The following is a 27880-nucleotide window of genomic DNA, read 5'->3' on the forward strand; positions in this document are numbered from 1 at the left end:
GCAAATAGAGCTGGATATCTGGTCATGATCATTGGTGTCCTCAATGCTGAAAACTACAGGAATATACTTATCCATCGTGCCATACCATATATTTTAATTTTGCCCTATCTTTCTCTATTATATTTATGCCCCCAGGTCAGGAAAGCTGTCATTCATTTCTTTGGTGGCATTCTAATGCTTTTTAGGATGTGTACTCTTTATTTACATCATGGCATTAGCACTTTCTCCCAACACCAAGACTACCACAAATTCCAAATAAAAAAACTTAAAGTTTTTTTTCTTCTCCAGTTACATTGAAACTACTCCATGAAAAAAACGACAATCATGCCTCCATTCTCTCTCACTCCTTTTGAAAACGGTTGATATCTTTTACTCAAGTGACCCACAATGAGTTCTATAATTGAATGACACCCTGTACCAGATTATATATAAAACAGACAAAAACATTCATGAAGGCAGCGCTACATAAACACATTCCCGCTATTACGGGTGTGCTATCATAAAAGTGCCTGTAAATTTAAAGTTCAAATAAACGTTGCAACAATGTGATCACTTCACATTAAAGGTTTAGTAGAGTCCAACAAAGAGAAAGTGCTTGATTACATCCTAGATATAACCATTTCACCATCACCTCCACACGTGTAGAGTTGGGGGGTACAAAATCCCCCTATAGATAAGACTCTTACCAGACTGTGCTGGCTAACAGGCACAAAACACCAGATCTTGGTTTCAATCCGCTCCCTGGATAATTGATCACAGATCCTGTTGCAGCCGGGAGGACGGGTCACCCACTAACGAGCTCATTCACATGGGGAGAAAGGAAACTCCATAGCGGAATCCCGTTTCAAACTAATTAGATAAAATGCCCCCCTTACAGGACATACACTTACAAGATTGTAAAATCAAACAGGCATATGACATAAGCGATAGCGTCAACGGGGAGCGTGGCGGTGTCTCCTACTGACTACATTGCAACTTTCCAATTCAATTGTTCACGTCATTGTTGGTCATCGTATAGCCCCACCCTGATGCGTTTTGTCATCTGCGACATCATCTGAGGGTGTGGCTACATGACACGACGTACCATTATATAGACTCCCCACTTTGCATTCTGTTAACCCCTTCCGTCATACCACTTCTATACTTGAGCTTATAAGGCGGCTGTTAATTACTATCTACATACACTGGGTAAATGGTCTGACGAGCTTCATACTACCCGCATCAGACATATGTCCGTATTAAGCAGATAACCCGCAACCTCACATACACTCCAATGCACGCTGATCGGCCGTCAGCATAGATCGGTCCAGTATTCAATTTATTGAACGCTATACATATAGAATAAGGGCACAGATTGCAAAATGTTATATGAAAAAAAAATAAATAAATAACAATGTAAAAAAAAAAAAAAAAAATGATAAAATATAGTAAATAACTTGACTACAAAACCATTAACTAATTAAAATCTCAGCAATAATAAACTCAAAAATTATGATATAAAATATAAAAAGTGTCAGCTGTCCTCACATTAACTCTTTAAACAGTTAATTACACAAACTGACTATTCTCATTTCACTATATAATCTGTCCTATAGATCAGAAATATTCACTTCAATGGCGGACTCTGTTGAACACAGTCACTCCAACAGCAATGTACTATATCATCTATAACTTCTAAATAAAATAAAATGATAATGTACTCTTATAGTGGAATTATGATTACATACTTTAATAATCACTTATGAAACAGTTGACATCAAGTTCTATATTCATGCCGCAGGGCATCAACATACTCTTAAGAAAAATCCACTTAATTTCTCGTTTGGATATTTCACGTACCAAATTGGACCCCCTCCAACTGGGATGAACTCTGTCGACACCCCAAAATTTAAGACCAGACGGATCCTGATTATGATACTTTTTAAAATGCAAAGACACTCTATGGTATTTAAAATAAATCTCTATATATGTGCTCAGAAATACGTTTTTTTAGAGTCCTTTTAGTACGTCCCACATACAGTGGGGACGGAAAGTATTCAGACCCCCTTAAATTTTTCACTCTTTGTTATATTGCAGCCATTTGCTAAAATCATTTAAGTTCATTTTTTTCCTCATTAATGTACACACAGCACCCCATATTGATATCACATGGTCCTAAGTATTCAGACCCTTTGCTGTGACACTCATATATTTAACTCAGGTGCTGTTCATTTCTTCTGATCATCCTTGAGATGGTTCTACACCTTCATTTGAGTCCAGCTGTGTTTGAATATACTGATTGGACTTGATTAGGGAAGCCACACACCTGTCTATATAAGACCTTACAGCTCACAGTGCATGTCAGAGCAAATGAGAATCACGAGGTCAAAAGGAACTGCCTATAGAGCTTAGAGACAGAATTGTGGCAAGGCACAGATCTGGCCAAGGTTACAAAAAAATGTCTGCTGCACTTAAGGTTCCTAAGAGCACAGTGGCCTCCATAATCCTTAAATGGAAGACGTTTGGGACGACCAGAACCCTTCCTAGAGCTGGCCGTCTGGCCAAACTGAGCTATCGGGGGAGAAGAGCCTTGGTGAGAGAGGTAAAGAAGAACCCAAAGATCACTGTGGCTGAGCTCCAGAGATGCAGTCAGGAGATGGGAGAAAGTTGTAGAAAGTCAACCATCACTGCAGCCCTCCACCAGTCAGGGCTTTATGGCAGAGTGGCCCGACAAAAGCCTCTCCTCAGTGCAAGACACATGAAAGCCCGCATGGAGTTTGCTAAAAAACACCTGAAGGAATCCAAGATGGTGAGAAATAAGATTCTCTGGTCTGATGAGACCAAGATAGCACTTTTTGGCCTTAATTCTAAGTGGTATGTGTGGAGAAAAACAGGCACTGCTCATCACCTGTCCAATACAGTCCCAACAGTGAAGCATGGTGGTGGCAGCATCATGCTGTGGGGGTGTTTTTCAGCTGTAGGGACAGGACGACTGGTTGCAATAGAGGGAAAGATGAAAGCGGCCAAGTACAGGGATATCCTGGACTAAAACTTCTCCAGAGTGCTCAGGACCTCAGACTGGGCCGAAGGTTTCCCTTTCAACAAGACAATGACCCTAAACACACAGCTAAAATAACGAAGGAGTGGCTTCACAACAACTCTGTGACTGTTCTTGAATGGCCCAGCCAGAGCCCTGACTTAAACCCAATTGAGCATCTCTGGAGAGACCTAAAAATGGCTGTCCACCAACGTTTACCATCCAACCTGACAGAAGTGGAGAGGATCTGCAAGGAGGAGTGGCAGAGGATCCCCAAATCCAGGTGTGAAAAACTTGTTGCATCTTTCCCAAAAAGACTCATGGCTGTATTAGATCAAAAGGGTGCTTCTACTAAATACTGAGCAAAGGGTCTGAATACTTAGGACCATGTGATATTTCAGTTTTTCTTTTTTAATAAATCTGCAAAAATGTCAACAATTCTGTGTTTTTCTGTCAATATGGGGTGCTGTGTGTACATTAATGAGGAAAAAAATGAACTTAAATGATTTTAGCAAATGGCTGCAATATAACAAAGAGTGAAAAATTTAAGGGGGTCTGAATACTTTCCGTCCCCACTGTACATTAAATTTCATGGGCACTGTAAAACGTATACCACAAAACTTTGTTTACAATCCTATCCCCAAAATTAGGGGCTTTTCTATAAATGAACGAGGGGTTTTCAGGCAAGGCTTGATTGAGCACTCTGTCCATACACAATATATGCCAGTGCCGCTTGAGGATATCCTCAATTTCCTTATATTGTACATGGAAATTGGAGATAAATCCCCATTCTTGCCTGTAATTACTTACAACCTCTTTATCTTTTAAACAGGCTTCACGTGGGATTTATGCCACATCATTTTATCCAATTGGCATTCCTTATAACCTTTTTGAACAAACCTATCCTTAATTATATTAGATTGTGCCAGAAAACCTGTGTCCAAAGTGCAGTTTCTTCTCACCCGCATTATCTGTCCCTTTGGGATATTTCTTAACCAGCGGGGGTGATGACCACTGCTGACAGGTAAGTAACTGTTCCTAGCTGTAGGTTTAAAATATACTGTAGTAGACAGTGAGTCCCCCATTCTCAACACATTCACATCAAGGTAATGGATCTGTTCTCTATTATATTCATAATCTAATTTTATATAATTGTTAGGATTGAATTCAGATAGGAATTCATGTAGGGAACTTTTGTTTCCCTCCCAAATAAAGAACAGGTCATCAATATATCTTTTATAAAAGAGTAGGCGCTCTCTTTTTTTTTTTGCAAACACAAACTTGTCTTCCCACTCCCCCATAAAAAGGTTTGCTAGGCTAGGGGCAAACTTAGCCCCCATTGCAACACCCCTCTTTTGTGAAAAGAACTGATGGTTATACCAAAAGTAGATATGAGACAGGCAGTAGTCTAATACCGTCTCAAAAATACTTTGTTTAAACGGTATATCATCTCTACTGCTGAGGGCCCAGTTTAAGGCAAGCAGAGCATCATCATGCTGGATGATGGTGTACAAGGAAGACATGTCTGCTGTCACCAAATAAACCTCAGATTTTCCTGATAGATCAATTCTACTGACTAACTGCAAAAAGTTCTTTGTATCTTTTAGATAAGCTCGGGTATGCAAGACACTCGTTTGCAAGAAATTATCGAGATACTGTCCCACTCTTGCTGTGACTGACCCTATACTGTTCATGATGGGACGTGCTGGAGGATTAATAGGGTCTTTGTGCACCTCAAGTATAAATAGTAGGAATTCTACAAAAACTTGGCACTAGGTATGCATTTTCTCTTCAATACCTTTTTATCATGACCTAAAGTAAGATAAAGTGGGGTCTGAGCTCAATTTCACATGTATTTTCATCGGATAGCATATTTGCAAGTTGAGTGTCATAAAAACATTTATCCAATATAACCACCCCACCCTTTATCCACGGGGCAGATTATAATGTAATTCCTATCTTCCAATTGTTCAATGCCTTCCTGAATAAATCTTCGATTTAGATTGTTTTTGGGGATTATTTGTTCAAGATATTTCACAACCAAGTTTTAAAAACATCCAAATGTTGGTTTGCAGTATTAGCTGGGTTAAACAATGATCTGTTTTTTAATTCACTGTCCACTCCTATTATATTCCTATTTATCATATTGTTATTCAGAAGTCCATTACTCAAAAAATATTTCTTTATGTTAATCTTTCTTATATATGTGTGTGTATATCCATATATACATCAAATTTATTTAGTGCTTTTTTTGGGGCACATTTAAGTCCTGAATTCAGAATGTTCATCTCTCTATGTGTAAGTTCCACTTTGCTAAGTTTGCAAATACCTTCTATTCCACCTCCCTCCTTTTTTTGTTTAAATTTGGTCCTCCTGCCTGCCCTATACCCTCTCCTTCCTTTCTTCCAGGATCCAGAGGGTATTGGTAGGTTCTCTTGTGTTGAGGTTTCCGCCACCCTTGCTGATAGGGAGGAGGGGCTAGGGGACCCAGCGGTCCTCTCTTGCAGGGACGCTTTCCCCGGTATCCCCAAAAGCTTCTCCTCCCTCGCCCTAAAAAAATAAAAAATAAAAAAGGAGGACGAGGTTATCTGATGTTCCACCATTCGTCGTATTGAACTAAAGGTTCAAACCTATTCTGTGTGGGCACAGGATACTGATGATCGTTGTGTATTTGTGATGCCCCGTATTGTGGTCCTCAATTCTCTGCATTATAGAGCCCCCTCAGCCTAATAATGTTAGGGGGGGGGACACAAGGAGGGAACAGGTCGAGAGGAGGAACACAATCTGACACAATCTAATATAATTAAGGATAGGTTTGTTCAAAAAGGTTATAATGAATACCAATTAGATAAAATTATACATGATGTGGCAGAAGCCCCATGTGAATCCTGTTTAAAAGATAAAGAGGTTGTAAGTAATGACAGACAAGAATGGGGATTTATCCCCAATTTCCATGTACAATATAAGGAAATTGGGGATATCTTCAAGCGGCACTGGCATATATTGTGTATGGACAGAGTGCTCAAAAAAACCTTACCTGAAAGCCCCTCGTTTATTTATAGAAAATTTGGGGGATAGGAATGTAAAGAAAGTTTTAGATCCACCTAATAGACCATGCATGATTTGGGACCGTGCTGGTTTCTTTTCATGCAGGAGATGCAAAGCCTGTTCACTAGTAAATTGTCATATTAGAGACTAAAATCGAATTTATTTCCACTGGTAATAATAGAACATTTAAAATTTCTGAATTCATCACATGTGGTATACGTTTTACAGTGCCCATGAAATTTAATGTATGTGGGACGTACTAAAAACGTATTTCTGAGCACATATATAATATAGAGATTGGTTTTAAATACCATAGTGTGTCTTTGCATTTTAAAAAGTATCATAATCAGGATCTGTCTGGTCTTAAATTTAGGGGTGTTGACAGAGTTCATCCCAATTGGAGGGGGTCCAATTTGGTACGTGAAATAGCCAAACGAGAAACTAAGTGGATTTTTCTTATGAATATGTTGATGCCTTGCGGCATGAATATAGAACTTGATGTCAACTGTTTCACAAGTGATTATTGAAGTATATAATCATAATTCCACTATAAGAGTACATTATCATTTTATCAATATATACATCTATGTTATGAATTTTAATTTTTCATATATGTATTGTATTTAGAAGCTATAGATGATACAGTACATTCCTGTTGGAGTGACTATGTTCAATAGAGTCAGCCATTGAAGTGAATATTTCTGATCTATAGGACAGATTATATAGTTGAATGAGAATAGTCAGTTTGTGTAATTACCTGTTTTAAGAGTTAGAGTGAGGACAGCTGACACTTTTTATATTATGATTTTTGAGTTTATTATTGCTGAGATTTTAATTAATGTTTTATCATTTTTTTACACTGTGACATTTTGCAATCTGTGCCCTTATCATGCTATATTTATAGCATTCAATAAATTGAATACTGGACCGATCTATGCTGACGGCCGATCAGCATGCATCGGAGAGTCTGTGAGGTTGCGGGTTATCTCCTTGATACGGACATATGTCTGATGCAGGTAGTATGAAGCTCGCCAGACCATTTATCCGGTGTATGTAGATAGTAATTAACAGCCGCCTTATAAGCTTAAGTATAGAAGTGGTATGATGGTATGACGAAATGCATCAGGGTGGGGCTATAAGATAACAATGACATGAACACGCCATTTGGGGATGCCACTAACATTGGAAAGTCGCGATGTAGTCGGAACATTGGAAAGTCGCGATGTAGTCGGTAGGAGACACTGCCACGCTCCCCGTTGGCGCTATCGCTTATGTCATATGCCTGTTTGATTTTGCAATCTTGTAAGTGTAAGTGTATGTCCTATAAGGGGGAAGTTTATATAATAAACCAGTTTGAAAACAGGATTCAGCTATGGAGTTTCCTTTCTCTCCATGTGAATAAGCTCATTAGTGGGTGACCTGTCCTCGAGTCTGTAACAGGATCTGTGATCAATTATCGAAGGAGAGGATTGAAACAAAGATCTGGTATTCTGTGCCTGTTACCCAGCACAGTCTGGTAAGAGTCTGATCTATAGGGGGATTTTTACCCCCCAACTCTACGTGTGGAGGTGATGGTGAAATGGTTATATCTAGAACACAATCAAGCACTCTCTCTTTGTTGGACTCTACTAAACCTTTAATGTGAAGTGATCACATTGTTGCAACCTTTATTTGGACTTTAAACTTACATGCACTTTTATGATAGCACACCCGTAATAGCGGGAATGTGTTTGTTTATGTAGCGCTGCCTTGATGAACGTTTTTGTCCGTTTTAAATTGAATTCACTTGCCATATGTGGAAGAAGCTTCAGCCTTAAATAGGATATCTGTGTTTTTATACAACTATTGTGGTAGATTCACCTAAACTGTAAGCGCTTGAATTTGTAGGAGGTCTGTTTGGCTACAAGTTGTTATTACCAAATTATATAGATGGAAGAACTGGGCTCCACAGTTACTGTAGAAAAAAATTTAATGGATAGCTGGTCAGCAACAGCCAAAAGTCCATACCATTGTATCCCCCAAAATGCTAGAGGCTGTACTCCACTTGGGCAATATGACACACGTATGGTAGTCTTGTCCCCAAGTAAAAAAACCCTGGATACTGTACTTTTCTGTGAACTGGTTTGGAAACTTTGGGAAGCTCTACTGCATAATCCTATACCAAATATAACATCAGCAAAAACTGATCAGCAACATTTTGGGTAACATTCAATCACAAAATCTTGAAAAACACACTTTCCAAATGTTACCATTGTGAAGCACAGGATTGTGGGGGTGATGGTGAATGAACAATTACAGTATCTCACAAAAGTGAGTACACCCCTCACATTTTTGTAAATATTTTATTATATCTCTTCATGGGACAACACTGAAGAAATGAGACTTTGTAAAGTAGTGAGTGTACAGCTTGTATAACAGTGTAAATTTGCTGCCCCCTCAAAATAACTCAACACACAGCCATTAATGTCTAAACCGCTGGCAACAAAAGAGTTTTAACGCATACTGTTAGACAGGTTTACTTGGTTGTCTGCGGGCTGATCGGTAAGTTAAGCTTGTTTTTTCCCTTGGATCTATCCTTAGCCTTGTTTATAACTGTTGTTAGCCTTCCAATGCTTCTTACTGTGATAGCCATCTATAGATGGGGGCAAGTGGCGTACCCTTTTTGTATCAAAAGTGAGTACACCCTTAAGTGAAAATGTCCAAATTGGGCCCAATTAGCCATTTTCCCTCCCCGGTGTCATGTGACTCGTTAGTGTTACAAGGTCTCAGGTGTGAATGAGGAGCGGTTGTGTTAAATTTGGTGTTATCATACTGGTCACTGGAAGTTAAAACATGGCATCTCATGGCAAAGAGCTCTCTGAGGATCTGAAAAAAAGAATTGTTGCTCTACATAAAGATGGCCTAGGCTATGAGAAGATTGCCAAGACCCTGAAACTGAGCTGAAGCACGGTGGCCAAGACCATACAGCAGTTTACCAGGACAGGTTCCACTCAGAACAGGCCTCGCCATGGTCGATCAAAGAGATTGAGTGCACATGCTCAGCCTCATATCCAGAGATTGTCTTTGGGAAATAGACCTATGAGTGCTGCCAGCATTGCTGCAGAGATTGCAGGGGTGGAGGGGTCAGCCTGTCAGTGCTCAGACCATACGCCGCACACTGCATTAAATTGGTCTGCATGGCTGTCGTCTCAGAAGGAAGCCTCTTCTAAAGATGATGCACAAGAAAGCCCGCAGTTTGCTGAAGACAAGCAGACTAAGGACATGGATTACTGGAACCATGTCCTGTGGTCTGATGAGACCAAGATAAACTTATTTGGTTCAGATGGTGACAAGCGTGTGGTGGCAACCAGGTGAGGAATACCTAGACAATTGTTTCTTACCTACAGTCAAGCATGGTGGTGGGAGTGTCATGGTTTGGGGCTGCATGAGTGCTGCCAGCACTGGAGAGCTACAGTTCATTGAGGGAATCATGAATGCCAACATGTACTGTGAAATACCGAAGCAGAGCATGATCCCCCTCCCTTTCGGGGACTGGGCCGCAGGGCAGTAATCCAACATAACAACCCCAAACACACCTCCAAGATGACCACTGCCTTGCTAAAGAAGCAGAGGGTAAAGGTGATGGACTGGCCAAGCATGTCTCCAGACCTAAACCCTATTAGGCATCTGTGGGGCATCCTCAAACAGAAGGTGGTGGAGTGCAAGGTCTCTAACAACCACCAGCTCCGTGATGTCATCATGGAGGAGTAGAAGAGGATTCCAGTGGCAACCTGTGAAGTTCTGGTGAACTCCATGCCCAAGAGGGTTAAGGCAGTGCTGAAAAATAATGGTAGCCACACAAAATATTGACACTTTGGGCACAATTTAGACATTTTCACTTAGGGGTGTACTCACTTTTGTTGCCAGCGATTTAGACATTAAATGGCTGTGTGTTGAATTATTTTGAGTGGATAGCAAACTTACACTGCTGTACACTCATTACATTGTAGAAAAGTGTCATTTCTTCAGTTTTGTCATATGAAAAGATATAAAATATTTACAAAAATGTGAAGGGTGTACTCACTTCTGTGAGATACTGTAACTCTCACAATAAACTTCCTAAAATGTGGCTACCCTGGGTGTCCTATCGTGGCTCTGACGTACTCCTTGTGGTCACCCAATCTAGCTTCAAATCTCTTGAATAAGGGCAGGCCCCTTGTCGAGCAACACAACGCACTAAAATCGCAACTAAAATCACACCACTAAATGCTCCTGACTCTGTGCCAAAATTTTGTACATGAGTTTTTTTGGAGCGGAGAGAGGCCCATTCAAATGAATGGTGCAACTGCAAAAACGCGCCACAAAAAAAACACACAAAAAAGCTAAAAATAACAAACATGTTATACTTACCTGCTCTGTGCAGTGATTTTGCAAAGAGCAGCCCAGATCATCCTCTTCTCAGGTCCCACTTTGGCACTCCTGGCCCCTCCCTCCTGCCCCCACAGCAAGCGGCCTGCTATGGGGGCATCTGAGCCAAACCGCTGCTCTGTGTTTCCATTCAGACACGGAGCCGCGGCTAGGCACCGTCCCCTCTCATTGGCTCACTGACTTTGACTGACAGCAGCGGGAGCCAATGGTGCTCTGCTGCGGTCTCAGCCAATCAGGAGGGAGAGCCCCGGGCACCCGAGTCTCTCCTGCAACATCGCTGGATAGACATGGGGCTCGGGTAAGTATTAGGGGAGCTGGGGGGGAGCTGCACACAGAAGGTTTTTTTTATCTTCATGCATAAAATTCATGAAGATAACAAAAAAAAGAAAAAAAAACTTGTGCCTTTACAACCACTTTAAGGAAATTCAGGGCATAAGGTTTACAGAGTTGCTGCACCCAATATGACATCCGTGTTTGTTCAGGTCTTTGAACATAGGCAAGTACATTCAGGGACCTGCACCCTCACGTTGGGGGAGGAGATGGTTGGGACAACACTGTGTTCTATACAAAGAGCAAGAGGCTGGTCTGATTAATGGTAAAACACCCACTCAAAAAGGCACCTCATCCCAAATATAGATAATTAGAACAAGGAAGATGCAAGGATTTTAGCGGTGCCAAAAAGAGTCCCAAAGGAATACAATTACTTAAAAATATTTTGTAATATATTTTATTTTAATTTTATTTTAAGTTAAAAAATCCAGAGAAACAAACATTCACAGTTATGACAATAATATAGTGGTCACAAGGACTTAGTAGGTTCCACTAAACCAATACATTGCACATTAGCCCGACATGTTTCGCTGATTGCTTCTTCAGGGGATGTGCAAATCAGGACAAAAGTAGCGTAAAGAACTAAATAAAACAGATGTAAAGACAGAAAATTACCATGAGTTACCAAAGAATACATATATAGTTATTTTTAATGAGAGCGTAGTGTTGAAACAAACATCATGGACAAAAGCGCTCACCCTACAGCAAGTTCCCACTAAAGACAAACGAAAGCCGGGCTCAACAATCCCGTAAGACCACCCATACACAAGGGAGATGGTCAAATTGCAGTCATAGAGGACAGAAAGGCGAGACTAAGGAACAAGAAATGTTTTTTTATTAATTTTGTCATTAAGGAAAAGTAATAAAGTTTCCTTTATTAATGACAAAATTAATAAAAGAAAATGTTCTTGTTCCATAGTCTCACCTTTCTGTAACTCAGGATAATTTTCTGTCTTTACATCTGTTTTATTTAGTTCTTTACGCTAATTTTGTCCTGATTTGCACATCCCCTGAAGAAGCAATCAGCGAAACATGTCGGGCTAATGTGCAATGTATTGGTTTGCTGGAACCTACTAAATCCTTGTGACCACTATATTATTGTCATAACTGTGAATGTTTGTTTCTCTGGATTTTTTAACTTTGTTAAAATAAAACATATTACAAAATATTTTTAAGTAATCGTATTCCTTTGGGACTCTTTTTGCCACCGCTAAAATCCTCGCATAATTACTGTGTTCTATACCTGCAATGAGCCGGCCACACACTGAAGGCCGGAAAACTGCATGTGGCTTGCTGGCTAATGTTGGGTACCAAGGTGTTCATGACTGTATTGCCAGCCAGTGTTGCGTGAAACAGATTGAGCAAAGTTCACCTTTTTCACACGTCAGAAAGACATGGAAAAATTATGTATCACCAGGCAGGACCAACAGGTAATAAAATTATGTTATGGAGGGACTTGGAAAACAAAATCTGCTCTGTACATACTATTGACAGGCTGTAGTTTATATATTGCTTATAATTTAAGACTAGATTTACACCTCTACATGTGCATTATCCTTTCACATCTTTTATTAACAAGCCTGCATTTTTATAGGCTGCCATTAAAGTGTATGCCAAGCCAAAACCTTTTTTCTATTGCAATCTTTTCACTTTCGTTTTCAAGAAAAATGGAAGAACAGGAATGTTTCCCCTGCAAGAGTAACAGCAACACATACAGCGATTGTTATCATGAAACTGAAGTCTTGACATATTCCATGCCCAGACAGGTCTCTTAGGCATCCTGGTTAGAGTGTCCTGTAATGAGGTTAGCCTAGTTTCAAGGTTCTACACTAAAGTAATGTCGTACTAAGAAGTACTCACATTTAGGCCCCTGTGCAATCAGGGACAAAGGCCCAGAGTCTAAAGGACCTGGTTTCTGGACCTTTGTCCCTGAATGCAGGTAATACATGGTACATCGCTCAGCCTCAGACCCATCTAGCCACAGCCTGCCATAGACTTTGATAGCGGGGCTGAATGCCTCCTGGGGGCACTAAAATGCCGGGAGAGACACACTGCTCTTAAACAGCACTGTGTGCAAGGGGCTTAAAAAGTTCTCCATCTAAATGTAACCTGTACATAAAACTGTATGCTTAAATATTGTCCCACTAGATGGCACTCCTAATTCAAACTAATGTGTTGATGTGCCCAAGTCGAGAGAGAATTTAGGTACTGGAAATGCAGGCGCATCAGATCACATCCTCAAAAAAGTATTATTTGTACATGTTAGCAGATCACACACAGTACAGATTCTTTTAGATTTCCCAAGTGTTGAACAAGAGCCTCCCTAAACAATCCATTCAATGTATAATGTCTCCTAGATTGTAAGCTCTAACAATCAGGGCCCTCTGATTCCTCTTGTATTGTAGCTGTACTGTCTGCCCTCATGTTATAAAGTATACATTATATATTACAGTTCTGTCTGAAAATCGGCAAAACAGTCTTTCATTTTTTTCCTTTAATTAAAAAATTTGATCTCTGAGTCTGATAATATTTACCAGATTCATCCTCTAATAGTATATACAGTATATATTTCCTCTAATAGTATATACAGTACATCTCTTCTGTCTGTTATTCTCAGAGTGGATTAGAGATTTTGCTCCCTAACCATATAGTTGGTTATTTCTATTTACCACTGCATAGAGATATTTAAGAATAAATTGCCTTTTTTTTTTTTTTTTTTAGCAAAACGTACACTAGTGGTAGTGTTACTTTTTTACGCCCGAAAGAAAATTGCAATGCAATGGAAGAAACCCAACCCTCTGAGGCAATGGAAACGTTTGGTCAATGATAATCTCCCCCTATACAAGGATACATACATGAATAGGGGATGCCCAATGAAATATGAAAAGGTCTGGCACAACTGGTTAGCTGAGCCAGAAACGGCCTAATTAAGCCTGAGTAAAATTTTTTTTGTGATGATATGAGTTGGGGTCCTGTCGATTGAACTGGAGAGGGTTTCAACACCTTTGAGGCTACGAGCCGGGAATGGGGTGCACGCACCACTTTGATGACTTCTGATGTAATACACACCTAACGCCCACAGAAATGTACTATAATCGATTGAACTGTAATACGGTTGTATCATAGCACTTGTGTTGTATGTGTCTGTTTGTACCGAAAACACAATAAACAAAATTAAAAAAAAAAAGAGAATAAAATTGCCTTTTTTTAAACTTTACACCACACTTTAAGGTTATTCTCCGATTAATCAATTAATCGAAACAATCGGCCAACTAATCGATTATGAAAATAATCATTAGTTGCAGCCCTAGTACAATTATCAATCAACATAGAATAAATGTAATAACAGTGCTGCGCTGCTACCTATAAATAACAAATCAAATATATATCAACATTAATTTATTCATATAAGTGTTAGGTGAAGTCCAAAAAGGATTTAAAGTGATTGTAAAGTCTCAAGGTTTTTCACCTTAAAGCGGTTGTATACCTGCAAGAAAAAAAAAAAGAAATAAAAAAAAACCTGTAAGGCAAAGGCATAATGAGCTAGTATGAAGTACTTACCTTAGAACGAAGCCCCGGCATCTCCTCCTGGTCACCGATGAGGGAGCTGACATGTTCCCTCTGCGTTTCTTCCATGTTCGCGGCTCTGGCGCTGTGAGTGGCCGAAGCCGCGATGAAGTCACTTCTGTGCATGAGCCCTCTTTCCTGCAAGGAGCTCTGATTTTCTGGCAGCATCTGCCGGAACTTCAGAGCGCATGCACCACTGACATCAGCGGCTGCATGCGAGGTGAATATCTCCTAAACCGTACAGGTTTAGGAGATATTCATTTTACCTACAGGTAAGCCTTATTATAGGCTTACCTGTAGGTAAAAATGTGAAAGCAAAGTATACAACTGCTTTAATGCATTCTATGCATGAAGGTAAAAAAACCTTCTTTGCTGTAGCTGCCCCCAGAGCCCCCCCCTTTTTCTTACCTGTGCCTATCTGATCCAGCAATGTGCACAAGCCCAGCAGCTCCAGCCACTGTCTCTGTCCTCATTGAACAGATTGATAGCAGCAGGAGCCAGTGACACAGGAGCGGGGCCGAGTCCCGCTTTCTGTTTCAACGTACACTGTATCGGGACTCGGGAGCAAGCCCACGCGGTTTTCGGCACCAAAATTTGCATTCAATGCACCTCTACCGGCAATTACGTCACCCAGGCTTCCATCCTACGCATTACGTCACTAACCACGTGACGTCCTCAGGCATCCCATGGGCAGGCTGACTATACCCAAGTCCATCCATCGTGATCTCTCGACAGGAACTGCCATTAATCAGAGGGTCACTACAGGATGCGACATGCGCAAAAGAGGTAGGAATGAACAGTGAGTTTTTGTATTTCAGTCTGCTTAATGAAATTGCATATTTAAAGTAATTAAGAAGTTCAGAGGAGAGAATTTCCTTGCAAAGCTTGCAAAGTTAACAGCTATCCAGTGAAACCTCAAAGCTGTCCACCACTGAAATTGCCTTGGTTCCTCCTGGTCCGGGCCAAAATAGGAATTGTAGAACAGTAATTTTCCAAAATACTTAACCGAGTCCCACATTTTTAGCATACATCTGTATGAGGGCCGTGTTTTGCCAACCAATTTGATATCTGGGTGGGAGCAGGTGCATGTCTCCAAACGCAGGCATTGTGAGTTCAGGGACCTCTCACATGGGCACCTTCCATTCCCACCAGCAGCGGATCTGTATGCTAATTGGAGTTGGGCAGGTGGGAGTAAACAGACTCTTATATCTGTTTATACCCAGCTACCTCTGATCTGGTCCACCAAAAATGAAAGAAGATGCAGTCCTCCTCCATTTTTTTTAGTGGGCCTGATCGGACCCAGAGGTAGGTGGGTGTAAGGCTCGGTTCACATTGGTGCGATGCGAGAAACCCAGCGAATCCACTGCCAGTTCCCGTATTGCACCTGATTCGCAGGCAGTTCACACTGCCTTATGCAAACCACTGGGAGTGTCAATAAAAGGTTAATGACACCCCCAGATCCGTTCGCCTATCACAGTGCGAACTGTCAATTCGGACAGGAATTGGATCACACCAATGTTCACACCCATGCAATCCAACCTGTCAGAGTCCCGTTCTCCTCTATGGGGAGTTTGGATAAAAAAGGAACGCCTGTCCGTTTTCATCCAATCCGACTCGCCAGCCGGATGGAAAATAGGGTCACCATCCGTCTGGATTTCACAGATAGGATCGGATCCGATAGCGGCGGACCTGATCGGAAAGCCCATGTGAAAGGGGCCTTAGACTACAGATAGAGGTCAAACATTAAAGTAATAGTAAAGTCAATTATTATTATTTTTTTTTAATAACAAACATGCCATACTTACCAGCTCCGTGCAGTGGTTTTGCACAGGGCAGCCCAGATCTTCCTCTTCTCTGGCCCCTCCCTACTGCCAAGTGCCGCCAGAGCAAGCAGCTTGCAATTGGGGCTCCCGAGCTGCAGCTCTGCATGTCCTTTCACAGACAGAGCCGTGACTCTTCCCTGCCCCCCTCTCTCCTTGTTGGCTCACTGGCTGTGATTGACAGCAGCAGAAACCAATGGCTCCTGTGTCAGAAACCATGAATCAGACTGAGACAGAAGTACAGTTAAAGTGGATGTAAACCCAATGTCATCCTTTCTAAACTACTGTCATAGGGGTTATCTATAAGGATATACATGCCTCCTGCATGTATCTTTACCTGTAAAATGTCTCCCCTCTGTCTGTTATTAGACCCGAAAAACAGCAGATTCTGTGGGTGGGTCTGTTGTCTGGAGCTCGGTGGGTGGAGTCGTGATGTCAGTAGACTCCCCGCCCACCTCTACACTCCCCTTGTCAATATGCATTTTCTCCTGTGTATTTCTTACACTGAACTTCTGCTATGATCTCTAACATCCAGTGAAAAGACAGGAAAGTAACCACATGACTTCAGCATGCCAAATCATGGTGAGGTGTGGAACAGCCAATCCTTGCAGAGCTGCTGAAGAAAGGAGTGGGGGAGGGAATTTAAAAATACTGCATGTCTCTTAGGCTAATGCACAAGATGTAAATCACCTGTCACTCACAGCAAGGGGGAGGATTTGACAAAGTTTTTCTCAGTTTGTCAAGAATTGTCTCACTAAACAATAAAAGAGGATTGGAGATGGATTAACTCTGTGTGGCAAGACTGGGCTCAAATGATAGCAAATCTTGTACTCTACAGCACAGGTGTCAAACACAAGGCCCGCGGGCCAAATCCGGCCCTCCATGCCATTTCATGTGGCCCTCACACCTCTCCTGCAACTGCAGGAGAGCTCCAGCCCTCCTCTGGTCCTCCTCCAGACCCCTACTTTCGGCTTTCAAGCAATACATCCAGCTTCTTCCCAGCAGCAGCATAAGGAAAGGGGGTGCACTGTGATGTTAGGGAGAGTAGGGGACTCAACTTCTGATGGTGGGATGGCTCTTGACATCTAATGTAAGGGGAGGGGATGCGCTTGACATATAATCTTACAGATACAACCAGCCCTTTTGAGGACAATCATAATGCTAATGCGGCCCACAATGAAATTGAGTTTGACACCCCTGCTCTACAGTATGATATAATTTTTTTTTTTTTTTTTTTTTTCGGGTTTACATCCACTTTAAATCTTACTTGTTTAATAAAAAAAGGTAAACAGAGTAAACGTGGTCAAAACATAGCCAGAGTTCAGGAACAGATAGTCAGACAAGCCAAAACGTCAGGGAGCCAGAGAGGAGCGTACTAGAATAGCAAGCAGGATCTGGAGCCAGAAGGAATGTCAGCCAAGCAAGTCTTTAACAGGAACACAGGAGAGCATCTCTAGAGATGTGACCAAGACAAAAGCAGAGATCATCTGGACTGGACAGCTTAAAGAGGAGTTCCCATTAAAAAAAATAAAAAAAATAAAAAGTCAACAGCTACAAATACTGCAGCTGCTGACTTTTAATGGGACACTTACCTGTCCCAGGGTCCAGCGATGCAGGGGATCGAAGCCCCGCTCGTCTCCCCCTCCGTTCGGCGGCGCCGGCATTGCAACTATGGGCGCCGGGCTGTGGCTTCACAGCCGGGCACCCACTGCACATGCGCGCCGTAATTGGCCACTCAGTCATCTGGGACCTGTAATGGGTCCCAGATGATTGACAAGAGGGAGGGAGCAGAGATGAGCCCTTCCTGTGCCGAGGGGAAGTGATGTCACCAGCCCAGGCACTGAAAGAGGCAGACTACGAGGGACCCCCTAGCAACAGGCATTTAGAGGTAAGTAAAAAAAAACATTTCCAAATGTTTTTTTTTATTTTTTTTTCAGGCACATTTAAGTATTTTTTTTTTTTTTGGGTGGAACACCACTTTAAGTAGGCAGGACTGACGGGCAGGATATCATCAACAGGTAAGTCACTGTGGAGAGATAGGAGCTGGCAATTAGCCGACAGCTGAGCGGCCAGCTCAAAGGAAGGGCTGAGCCCAGCCCTAACATCCTGCTGCTGTCTTAGCTAATGAGGAGGGAGAGTCCCCAAAGAGCTGAGGTTCTCATGCATATCGCTGGATCTTGATGGATCTCAGGTAAGTGTGCTTGGGGGCGTCGGCGGTAAAGCGCCGCTATTTTTTAGCGGCGCTTTACCGTCGTTTTAGCGGCGCTATTCGGCTTTTTTTTACTGTCCTGCCAGCACACCGCTCCAGTGTAAAAGCACTCGGGCTTTCACACTGGAGTGAGAGGAGAGGCTCTTTACAGGCGCTATATGAAAGTACTCTTGGAAGTGCAGTTGCTGTAATTCTGAGGGGAAGAGCTGAAATCAGGGGAAGCTCTGCTGATTTTATCATCTAATCATGTACAAGCAAAAATTTGGCACTTTTTGGGGTGGAACAGGTACCTAGTTTTGACAGGTACCCGCTGCCACTTCCAGCTCAGGTCACCGTAGCGATCTGAGCCGGAAGCTCCCCCCCTCTTCAGCCGCAGTCTTCAGATCCCAGAAGACTATTGTACCATTTACAAGCCACAGCGCAGCAGTAGGAAACTGGCTGTGAAGCTGCAAGGCTTCACTTCCTTTTTCCCTTACTAGAGATGCCACCGCCTGCACCTGAAGGCAATTGAAGAATCAGCTCGGGTGAGGACATCGCTGGACAGGGAAGTGTCCTTAAATTAAAAGCAAGCAGCTTGCTATGGGGGCACTTGGGGAGGAGCCAGGAGGGCCAGCAGGGGGACCCCTTAAAGAGGAGGATTGGGACTGCTCTGTGCAAAACTACCTTTACAATCACTTTAACCCTTGCACTGAGGCACAGCTCCACTGCGAGGGGTACTTTATTTGCCCAGAGTTGGGCTGTAATAGAGTGTCAGTGAGATCTCTATGTTTGGACTTTGTTGCAGTCTGTTTCCCCAGTACAAAGACATCTCAATGGGGTCACATACTGCAAATAAAATTCTGACACAAGTTCTATCCATTCCTCATTTGTCTAAAATGTAAAAAAAAAAAAAAAAAAGTTTTTGGCTGGGGTTTGGGCTTACAGTTACTTTTCATAGAGAAGAAGAAGAGCGCTCCAGGCTGCAGAGATTCATCATAACCAACCAAGCTGAAGAAAACTCTTGTGTAATATCTCCTGGAACACAGGAGCATCTAAAACTTGTCACGTGACAGGGCCCTCTCCTCCTAGTCATGTGACAGGGCCCTCTCCTCCTAGTCATGTGACAGGGCCCTCTCCTCCTAGTCATGTGACAGGGCCCTCTCCTACCAGTCACGTGACAGGGCCCTCTCCTACCAGTCACGTGACAGGGCCCTCTCCTACCAGTCACGTGACAGGGCCCTCTCCTACCAGTCACGTGACAGGGCCCTCTCCTACCAGTCACGTGACAGGGCCCTCTCCTACAAGGAACAGAAAAGTTTTCCGAGGACACTTACCAGCTAGCCTGAGGAAAATGCCCAGTCTAACAATTAGCATCAAAAGCAGGGGTTTTCGCCGACAAACGCACTTTGCGTCTAAACTTAGCCTACATATGGAATAGGCTGCCTGCAGGCATACCACATAAAAAATAACATTAAGTGAAAAAAAAAAAAGCGTAAAAAAATTACTACATCCAAGCACTTAACCCCCCCCCCCATCCATATACACCCGCATACATGTGAATGTAAATACACACGTGGGGGTGCCTAAACATGAAAACATTGATTATGCAGCGACAATAAACATTACTCATGGTTACCTCTACATTGATGACCTGTAAAGATAATTTAGGGTGCCGAAATTTGTTGACATTTCAGACACATGCAGTTAATTTGGTATCTACTTGGCACAGCTGACGGTTATATATTGTGTGACCCAAAATTAACCTTGGTGTATTTTTTTTACTGAAAATCTGCACTCGATAAACCGTTGTGCGAATACCATGTGACATAAAAAATTGGAACTATTTTATTCTCCAGGGTGTCTGCTTTCAGTAAATATATAATGTTTGGAGGGTTTTAAGCAATTTTCAGGCCTAAAACTTATTTTTAACTGTGCAAGAATTGCAAGATTATCCCTGGCAGAAAAAGGGTTAAAGGTTTGATAAAAATTAGGGTGGTGGCCAGTTTTATTTGTCCCCTCATACTAGTCATGTGACAGGGATTCCCCCATACTGGTCATGTGACAAAGGTCCCCTCATACTAGTCATATGACCGGGACCCCTCATAGTGCGCCAGGGACCCCCCCCATACTGGTCATATGACAGGGACCCTTCATACTGGTCATGTGACAGGGACCCCTCATACTAGTAATGTGACAGGGACCCCCCCATACTGGTCATGTGACAAAGGTCCCCTCATACTAGTGATGTGACAGGGACCCCCCCATACTGGTCATGTGACAAAGGTCCCCTCATACTAGTCATATGACCGGGACCCCTCATAGTGCGCCAGGGACCCCCCCCATACTGGTCATATGACAGGGACCCTTCATACTGGTCATGTGACAGGGACCCCTCATACTAGTAATGTGACAGGGACCCCCCCATACTGGTCATGTGACAAAGGTCCCCTCATACTAGTGATGTGACAGGGACCCCCCCATACTGGTCATGTGACAAAGGTCCCCTCATACTAGTGATGTGACAGGGACCCCCCCATACTGGTCATGTGACAAAGGTCCCCTCATACTAGTGATGTGACAGGGACCCCCCCATACTGGTCATGTGACAAAGGTCCCCTCATACTAGTGATGTGACAGGGACCCCCCCATACTGGTCATGTGACAAAGGTCCCCTCATACTAGTGATGTGACAGGGACCCCCCCCATACTGGTCATGTGACAGGGACCCCTCATACTGGTCATGTGACAGGGACCCCCCCATACTGGTCATGTGACAGGGACCCCCCCATACTGGTCATGTGACAGGGACCCCCCCATACTGGTCATGTGACAGGGACCCCCCCCATACTGGTCATGTGACAGGGACCCCCCCATACTGGTCATGTGACAGGGACCCCCCCATACTGGTCATGTGACAGGGACCCCTCCCCCCCATACTGGTCATGTGACAGGGACCCCTCATACTGGTCATGTGACAGGGACCCCCCCATACTGGTCATGTGACAGGGACCCCCCCATACTGGTCATGTGACAGGGACCCCCCCATACTGGTCATGTGACAGGGACCCCCCCCATACTGGTCATGTGACAGGGACCCCCCCCATACTGGTCATGTGACAGGGACCCCTCCCCCCCATACTGGTCATGTGACAGGGACCCCTCCCCCATACTGGTCATGTGACAGGGACCCCCCCCCATACTGGTCATGTGACAGGGACCCCCCCCATACTGGTCATGTGACAGGGACCCCCCCCCCCCCCCCCATACTGGTCATGTGACTTTTAAACTTGAACTCGCATGTTATCACCAGCAGAGCCATCACACCATAGAGTCCAGCCCCAGACTTAGAGTCATTGAAGAACTACAAGTCCCAGCCCCAGGCAGACAGTGGTGTAGTGTGCGGGTCCTCCCCCGTACATACAATACACACAGCGCTCTCCATAGACGGACAATGATGTGTCGGTGTGGACTGACCTGTCCTGTGCGGGGACCGGGATGGAGGGGGGAGGGTCGCTGTCCGCCATGTCTGCTCGGTGCTCTCCTCTTCCGGGTACATCCGCGGATATCCTGACAGAGGAGAGACGTGGAAGGAGACGAGTGACCGAGCAGAGCACACACCTCCTGGGCTGAGATCACCTGATCGGTCGTGTATGTCCTGTACACACAGCACGATCTTCTATGAGCGATCAGTGAGATGAGGACCAGGAGGACTGTCCCTGTCACCTGTCCCTGTCACCCTGTGCAGGAAATGAGCCGAATTCTATTAGCTGACCATACATTATGGAATCTGATGCTAGTCATACACAGGGGGAGATTTACTACAACTGGAGCACTCAGACTCTGGTGCAGCTGTGCATGGTAGCCAATCAGCTTCTAACTGCAGCTTGTTCAATGAAGCTTTGGCAATAAAACCTGGAAGCTGATTGGTTTCTATGCAAAGTTGCACCTGATTTTACATTCTCCAGCTTTAATAAATAACCCCCGGAGTGTGATAAAACTGAACGATCCATGCCTGATTGGACAAAACGACTGAATTAGACACCGATCGAGCATGACTAGCATTGAGCAACAAATAATGATGTTTTTGAACGACCCAAATTGATCGATTTTGACAACAAATAATCGATTGTACGGAGTAGACTGATGCATTTTTCAAACCCTTGTGAATTGCTTGCAATCAATTTATATGTAAGGGGGGTACAACAACCCCAACATTTCCCCACCTTGTCTGATCAATCGTCTTCCACCACGACATGTGTACTTGGGTGAATGGAAACCATCAGTGTCTGGTGCTCATCCACATGACATTTTTGTCTTGCTCAGTTGATACATCAGTTTTATCAACACCGACATCGATCCTTCCGTGTTATTATTTAATTATTGCAGGTATCTATATAGCGCAGTCAATTCCCACAGCACCTTACATATACAGTACATTCAAATAAGTCCCTGCCCTCAAGGAGCTTACAATCTAAGGTCTCCCATTCATACATTATACCGTGTACAGTCACCATTAGATGTGCCTTCAACCACTTGCCCTCCAGAAGATTTACCACCCTTTATGACCCGGCCATTTTTTGCGATACAACACTGCGTTACTTTAACTGAAAATTGCGACAGTGTACCCAAATAAAAGTTTATGTTCTTTTTCCCCACAAATAGAGCTTTCTTTTGGTGGTATTTGTTCACCTCTGCAGTTTTTATCTTTTGTGCTATAAACATACTTACCTAGTAGGTGAGGTTGAAAAAAGACACAAGTCCATCAAGTCCAACCTATGTGTGTGATTATATGTCAGTATTATATTGTATATCCCTGTATGTTGTGGTCGTTCAGGTGCTTATGTAATAGTTTTTTGAAACTATCGATGCCCCCCGCTGAGACCACCGCCTGTGGAAGGGAATTCCACATCCTTGTCGCTCTTACAGTAAAGAACCCTCTACGTAGTTTAAGGTTAAACCTCTTTTCTTCTAATTTTAGCGAATGGCCACGTGTCTTATTAAATTCCCTTTCGCAGAAAAGTTTTATCCCTATTGTGGGGTCACCAGTACGGTATTTGTACATTGAAATCATATCCCCTCTCAAGCGTCTCTTCTCCAGAGAGAACAAATTCAGTGCTTGTAATCTTTCCTCATAACTAATATCCTCCAGACCCTTTATTAGCTTTGTTGCCCTTCTTTGTACTCGCTCCATTTCCAGTACATCCTTCCTGAGGACTGGTGCCCAGAACTGGACAGCATACTCCAGGTGCGGCCGGACCAGAGTCTTGTAGAGCGGGAGAATTATCGTTTTAGCTCTGGAATTAATCTCCTTTTTAATGCATGCCAATATTCAATTGACTTTGCTTGCTGGAGCTTGGCATTGCATGTCATTGCTGAGCCTATCATCTACTAGAACCCCCAGGTCCTTTTCCATCCTAGATTCCCCCAGGGGTTCTCCCCCCAGTGTATAGATTGCATTCATATTTTTGCCACCCAAATGCATTATTTTACATTTTTCCAGATCATTTGCCATGTAGTTGCCCACCCCATTAAAGCGGAGTTCCACACAAAAATGGAACTTCCGCTTTTCGGAACCCTCCCCCCCTCCGGTGTCACATTTGGCACCTTTCAGGGGGGAGGGGGGTGCAGATACCTGTCTAAGACAGGTATTTGCACCCACTTCCGGCATAGACTCCCATGGGAGTCTAAGCCTCTTCCTGTCCCTCTGCGCTGTCTCCTGGGAAACACACAGCTCCCAGGAGAGAGCGGGGACCACTTACGATGCGCAGTGCAACTCGCGCATGCGCAGTAGTGAATCGGGAAGTGAAGCCGCAACGCTTCACTTCCTGATTCCCTCACCTAGGATGGCGGCGGCAGCTGCCGAGAACCGAGCGGGTTCTCGGTGTCGCCTGCCAACATTGCTGGACCCTGGGACAGGTAAGTGGCCATGTATTAAAAGTCAGCAGCTGCAGTATTTGTAGCTGCTGGCTTTTAATATTTTTTTTTTTTGGCGGTGTGGGTGGACCCCCGCTTTAATTTGTTCAGATCTTCTTGTGAGGTTTCCACGTCCTGTGGAGAAGTTATTGCCCTGCTTAGCTTAGTATCGTCCACAATTACAGAGATTGAACTGTTTACCCCATCCTCCAGGTTGTTTATGAACAAAATAAATAGGATTGGTCCCAGCACAGAACCCTGGGGGACCCAACTACCCACTCCTGACCATTCAGATTACTTCCCATTTATCACCACCCTCTGAACTCGCCCTTGTAGCCAGTTTTCAATCCATGTACTCACCCTATGGTCCATACCAACGGATCTTACATTGTGCAGTAAACGTTTATGGGGAACTGTGTCAAACTGTGTCAAATGCTTTTGCAAAATCCAGATACACTACGTCTACGAGCCTTCCTTTATCTGGTTTGGTTTGGTTTGGCAAGAACGATTCTTCATGAATCCATGCTCATTACTGCTAATGATACCGTTGTTCTTACTAAAATCTTGTATATAGTCCCTTATCATCCCCTCCAAGAGTTTACATACTATTGATGTTAGGCTAACTGGTCTGTAATTCCCAGGGATGTATCTCGGCCCTTTTTTAAATATTGGTGCTACATTGGCTTTTCTGCAATCAGCTTGTACCATTCCAGTCAGTAGACTGTTGGTAAAAATTAGGAATAATGGTCTGGCAATTACTTGACTGAGTTCCTTAAGGACCCTCAGATGCAAGCCATCTGGTCCCGGTGACTTTTTAATGTTACGTTTTTCTTTTTTTTTATAATCAAAATTTTTTTTATTTTCTGTTATACTTTTCACAATTCACAATTAAACATCCTTAATTTCATATTTTACAATAATTACGCAGGATTAACATATTAAACATTAATAAGAGACCAATTGGTAACATCGTTCTCTTACAACTGATGTTACCAATGTTACGTTTTTCAAGTCTATTTCTAATTCTGGCCTCTGTTAGTTATGAGGGGGCTTCCTGTGACGTGTCATGAGGATAAACTTTGTAGTTTTGGTTACTGAAGCCCCCTGATTCCCTTGTGAAGACAGAGGAGAAGAATAAATTCAATACCTTCGCCATCTCTCCATCCTTTGTAACCAGATTCCCTTCATCATTCTTTATGGGACCAATATGATCTGACCTCCCTTTCTTACTATTTATGTACTTAAAGAATTTCTTGGGATTTTTTTTACTCTCCTCCCCTATGTGTCTTTAGTGTCCTATCTTAGCCGCCCTGATTGCACCCTAATGCCGTGTACACACGATCGGAAATGCCGCCAACAAAACTCTGATGAGAGATTTTTGTCGGAAAATGCGACCGTGTGTATGCTCCATCGGTCTTTTGCTGGTGGAATTCCAGCCAGCAAAAGATTGTGAGCATGTTCTCTATTTTTCGGTTGGGAAAAGTTCCTATCCGAAAATGCATTCGTCTGTATGCAATTCGGATGCGCAAAAAATCACGCATGCTCGGAAACAATTCGGCGCATGCTCAGAAGCATTGAACTTCATTTTCTCGGCTCGTTGTAGTGTTGTACATCACCACGTTCTTGACGGTCGAAAGTTCAGAGAACTTTTGTGTGACCGTGTGTATGCAAGGCAAGCTTGAGTAGAATTCAGTCAGAAAAACCATCCAAGTTTTTTCTGAAGGAAATCCTGATCGTGTGTACGCAGCATTAAATTTCTTGTTGGATTCTTTGTAAAGTTGTAATGCTGATGATGATCCCTCAGCCTTGTATTTTTTGAAGGCCTTCTCCTTTGCTTTCATATGCATTCTTATGTTGCAGTTAAGCCACCCAGGATTTTTATTAGCTCTTTTAAATTTATTTCCCATTGGGATGCACTGGCTAATACTCTTATTTAATATGCTCTTAAAGCATACCCATTTTTCCTCCATGTTCTTTGTTCCTAAGATTTTATCCCATTTAGTATCTTATAGCAAGGATCATAGTTTGTTTAGGGAGGTTGGCTCTTTTGAAATTCAGTGTCTTTGTATTCCCCTTTCGTTTCCTATTTGTGTGATTTATACTGAAACTAATTGACCTGTGATCGCTGTTTCCTAAATTTCTCCGTATTTCCACATCCGTGATCAGGTCTGTATTGTTGGTAATCAGTAGGTCTAGTAACGCTTTGTTTCTAGTTGGTGCGACTAGTCCTGCAAGACATTTAGGAACTGGCGAGCCTTAGATGAATGCCCGTTTCCTTCCACACAGTCTATGTCTGGATATATAAAATCCCCCATTATGATGACACTTCCCATCCTTGCCGATAATACAAATTGTGATAGGAGGTCCGCCTCCACCTCCTCCCTCTGGTTAGTGGGCCTATAGCATACTCCCAGTATTACTTAGTTTAGTTAGTTTCTTAGTTTCCTCCCTTTGTAGCTCTACCCATAAGAATTCCACCTCCTCCCTAGCTAGTGAGAGATGTCGTCTCTCACATTCACTTGTACATCATTTTTGATATACAGGCATACCCCTCCCCCTTTTTTACCCTCTCTATCCCTGCAATATAGGGAATACCCTTGAATGGTTGCCAGCCCTTCAATGGTTACCAGCCAGCCAATCATTAGAGCTGTTGAACCAAGTCTCTCAAATTTCTACAAAATCGAAATCCTCCTTATACAACAGTAGCTCTAGTTCTCCCATCTTGTCCACCAGACTCCTGGCATTGGTTAACATGCCACGTAGTTTAGACCGGTCACATACTATCTCCTTATTGGGTGTTCTGAGGTTGCAAATAGGACTTGTTACTGTACTTACCTCGGGTTGAGGTGCTTTAGTCAACCTACCACTATTGCTCCCAATACTACCCTGTGGAATTTATTCCACACTGACTAACTCTACCTCTGGACCCTCCCCCCGTCGCCTAGTTTAAAAGCCCCTCTAACTTTTCGACAATCTTAACTCCTTTCAGATCTGCATCCTCCTCATTTAGGTGCAGTCCGTCCCTTCTATAGAGCTGGTGACCGATGTGACCGACTGAGAAGTAGGTAAGTTCTCCAGTAACCCAAAACCCTCCTTACTACACCAGCCACTTCTTGACTTCCCTAATCTCCCTCTGCCTTTCTGATATGGCTCGAGGTACTGGTTGTATTTCTGAGAATACTACCTTGGAGGTCCTTTTCCTCAATTTACCTCCTAAGTCCCTAATATTGTTTTTTAGGACACTCCATCTTCCTCTGACTTTGTCATTAGTGCCAACGTGCACCATGACAGCCGGGTCTTCCCCAGCCCCTCCCAGTCATCTGTACACCAGATCCGTGATGTGCCGAACCTGAGCGCCCGGTAGACAACATACAGACAACAAACAAAAAAGACAGACAATTTTGAAAAAAAAACAAAACAATATTTTTTACTTTCTGCTATAAAACATATCCAATAAAAAAAATGAAAAAAACCTAATTTAGACCAATATGTATTCTGGTACATATTTTTAGTAAAAAAAACATACCCAATATGAGTATATTGATCGATTTTTGCAAAAGTTATAGCGTCTACAAACTATGGGATATTTTT

At 43.0% G+C, this 27880-nt stretch overlaps 1 protein-coding gene across 1 annotated transcript in view; it reads right to left on the reverse strand.

Moving 5' to 3' along the window:
- GALK2 (galactokinase 2) overlaps positions 1-22134 on the reverse strand; it is a 311651-nt gene extending 289517 nt beyond the window's left edge. The window contains exon 1 of the mRNA XM_073618652.1: positions 21851-22134. Coding sequence (XP_073474753.1) covers positions 21851-21900 — 50 coding nt within the window. The 5' untranslated portion in view covers positions 21901-22134. The remainder of the gene's footprint in view (positions 1-21850) is intronic.
- Between the last annotated feature and the right edge of the window lie 5746 nt (positions 22135-27880).

Source organism: Aquarana catesbeiana, linkage group LG03 (genome assembly GCF_042186555.1).
Source record: "Aquarana catesbeiana isolate 2022-GZ linkage group LG03, ASM4218655v1, whole genome shotgun sequence".
NCBI lineage: Eukaryota > Metazoa > Chordata > Amphibia > Anura > Ranidae > Aquarana > Aquarana catesbeiana.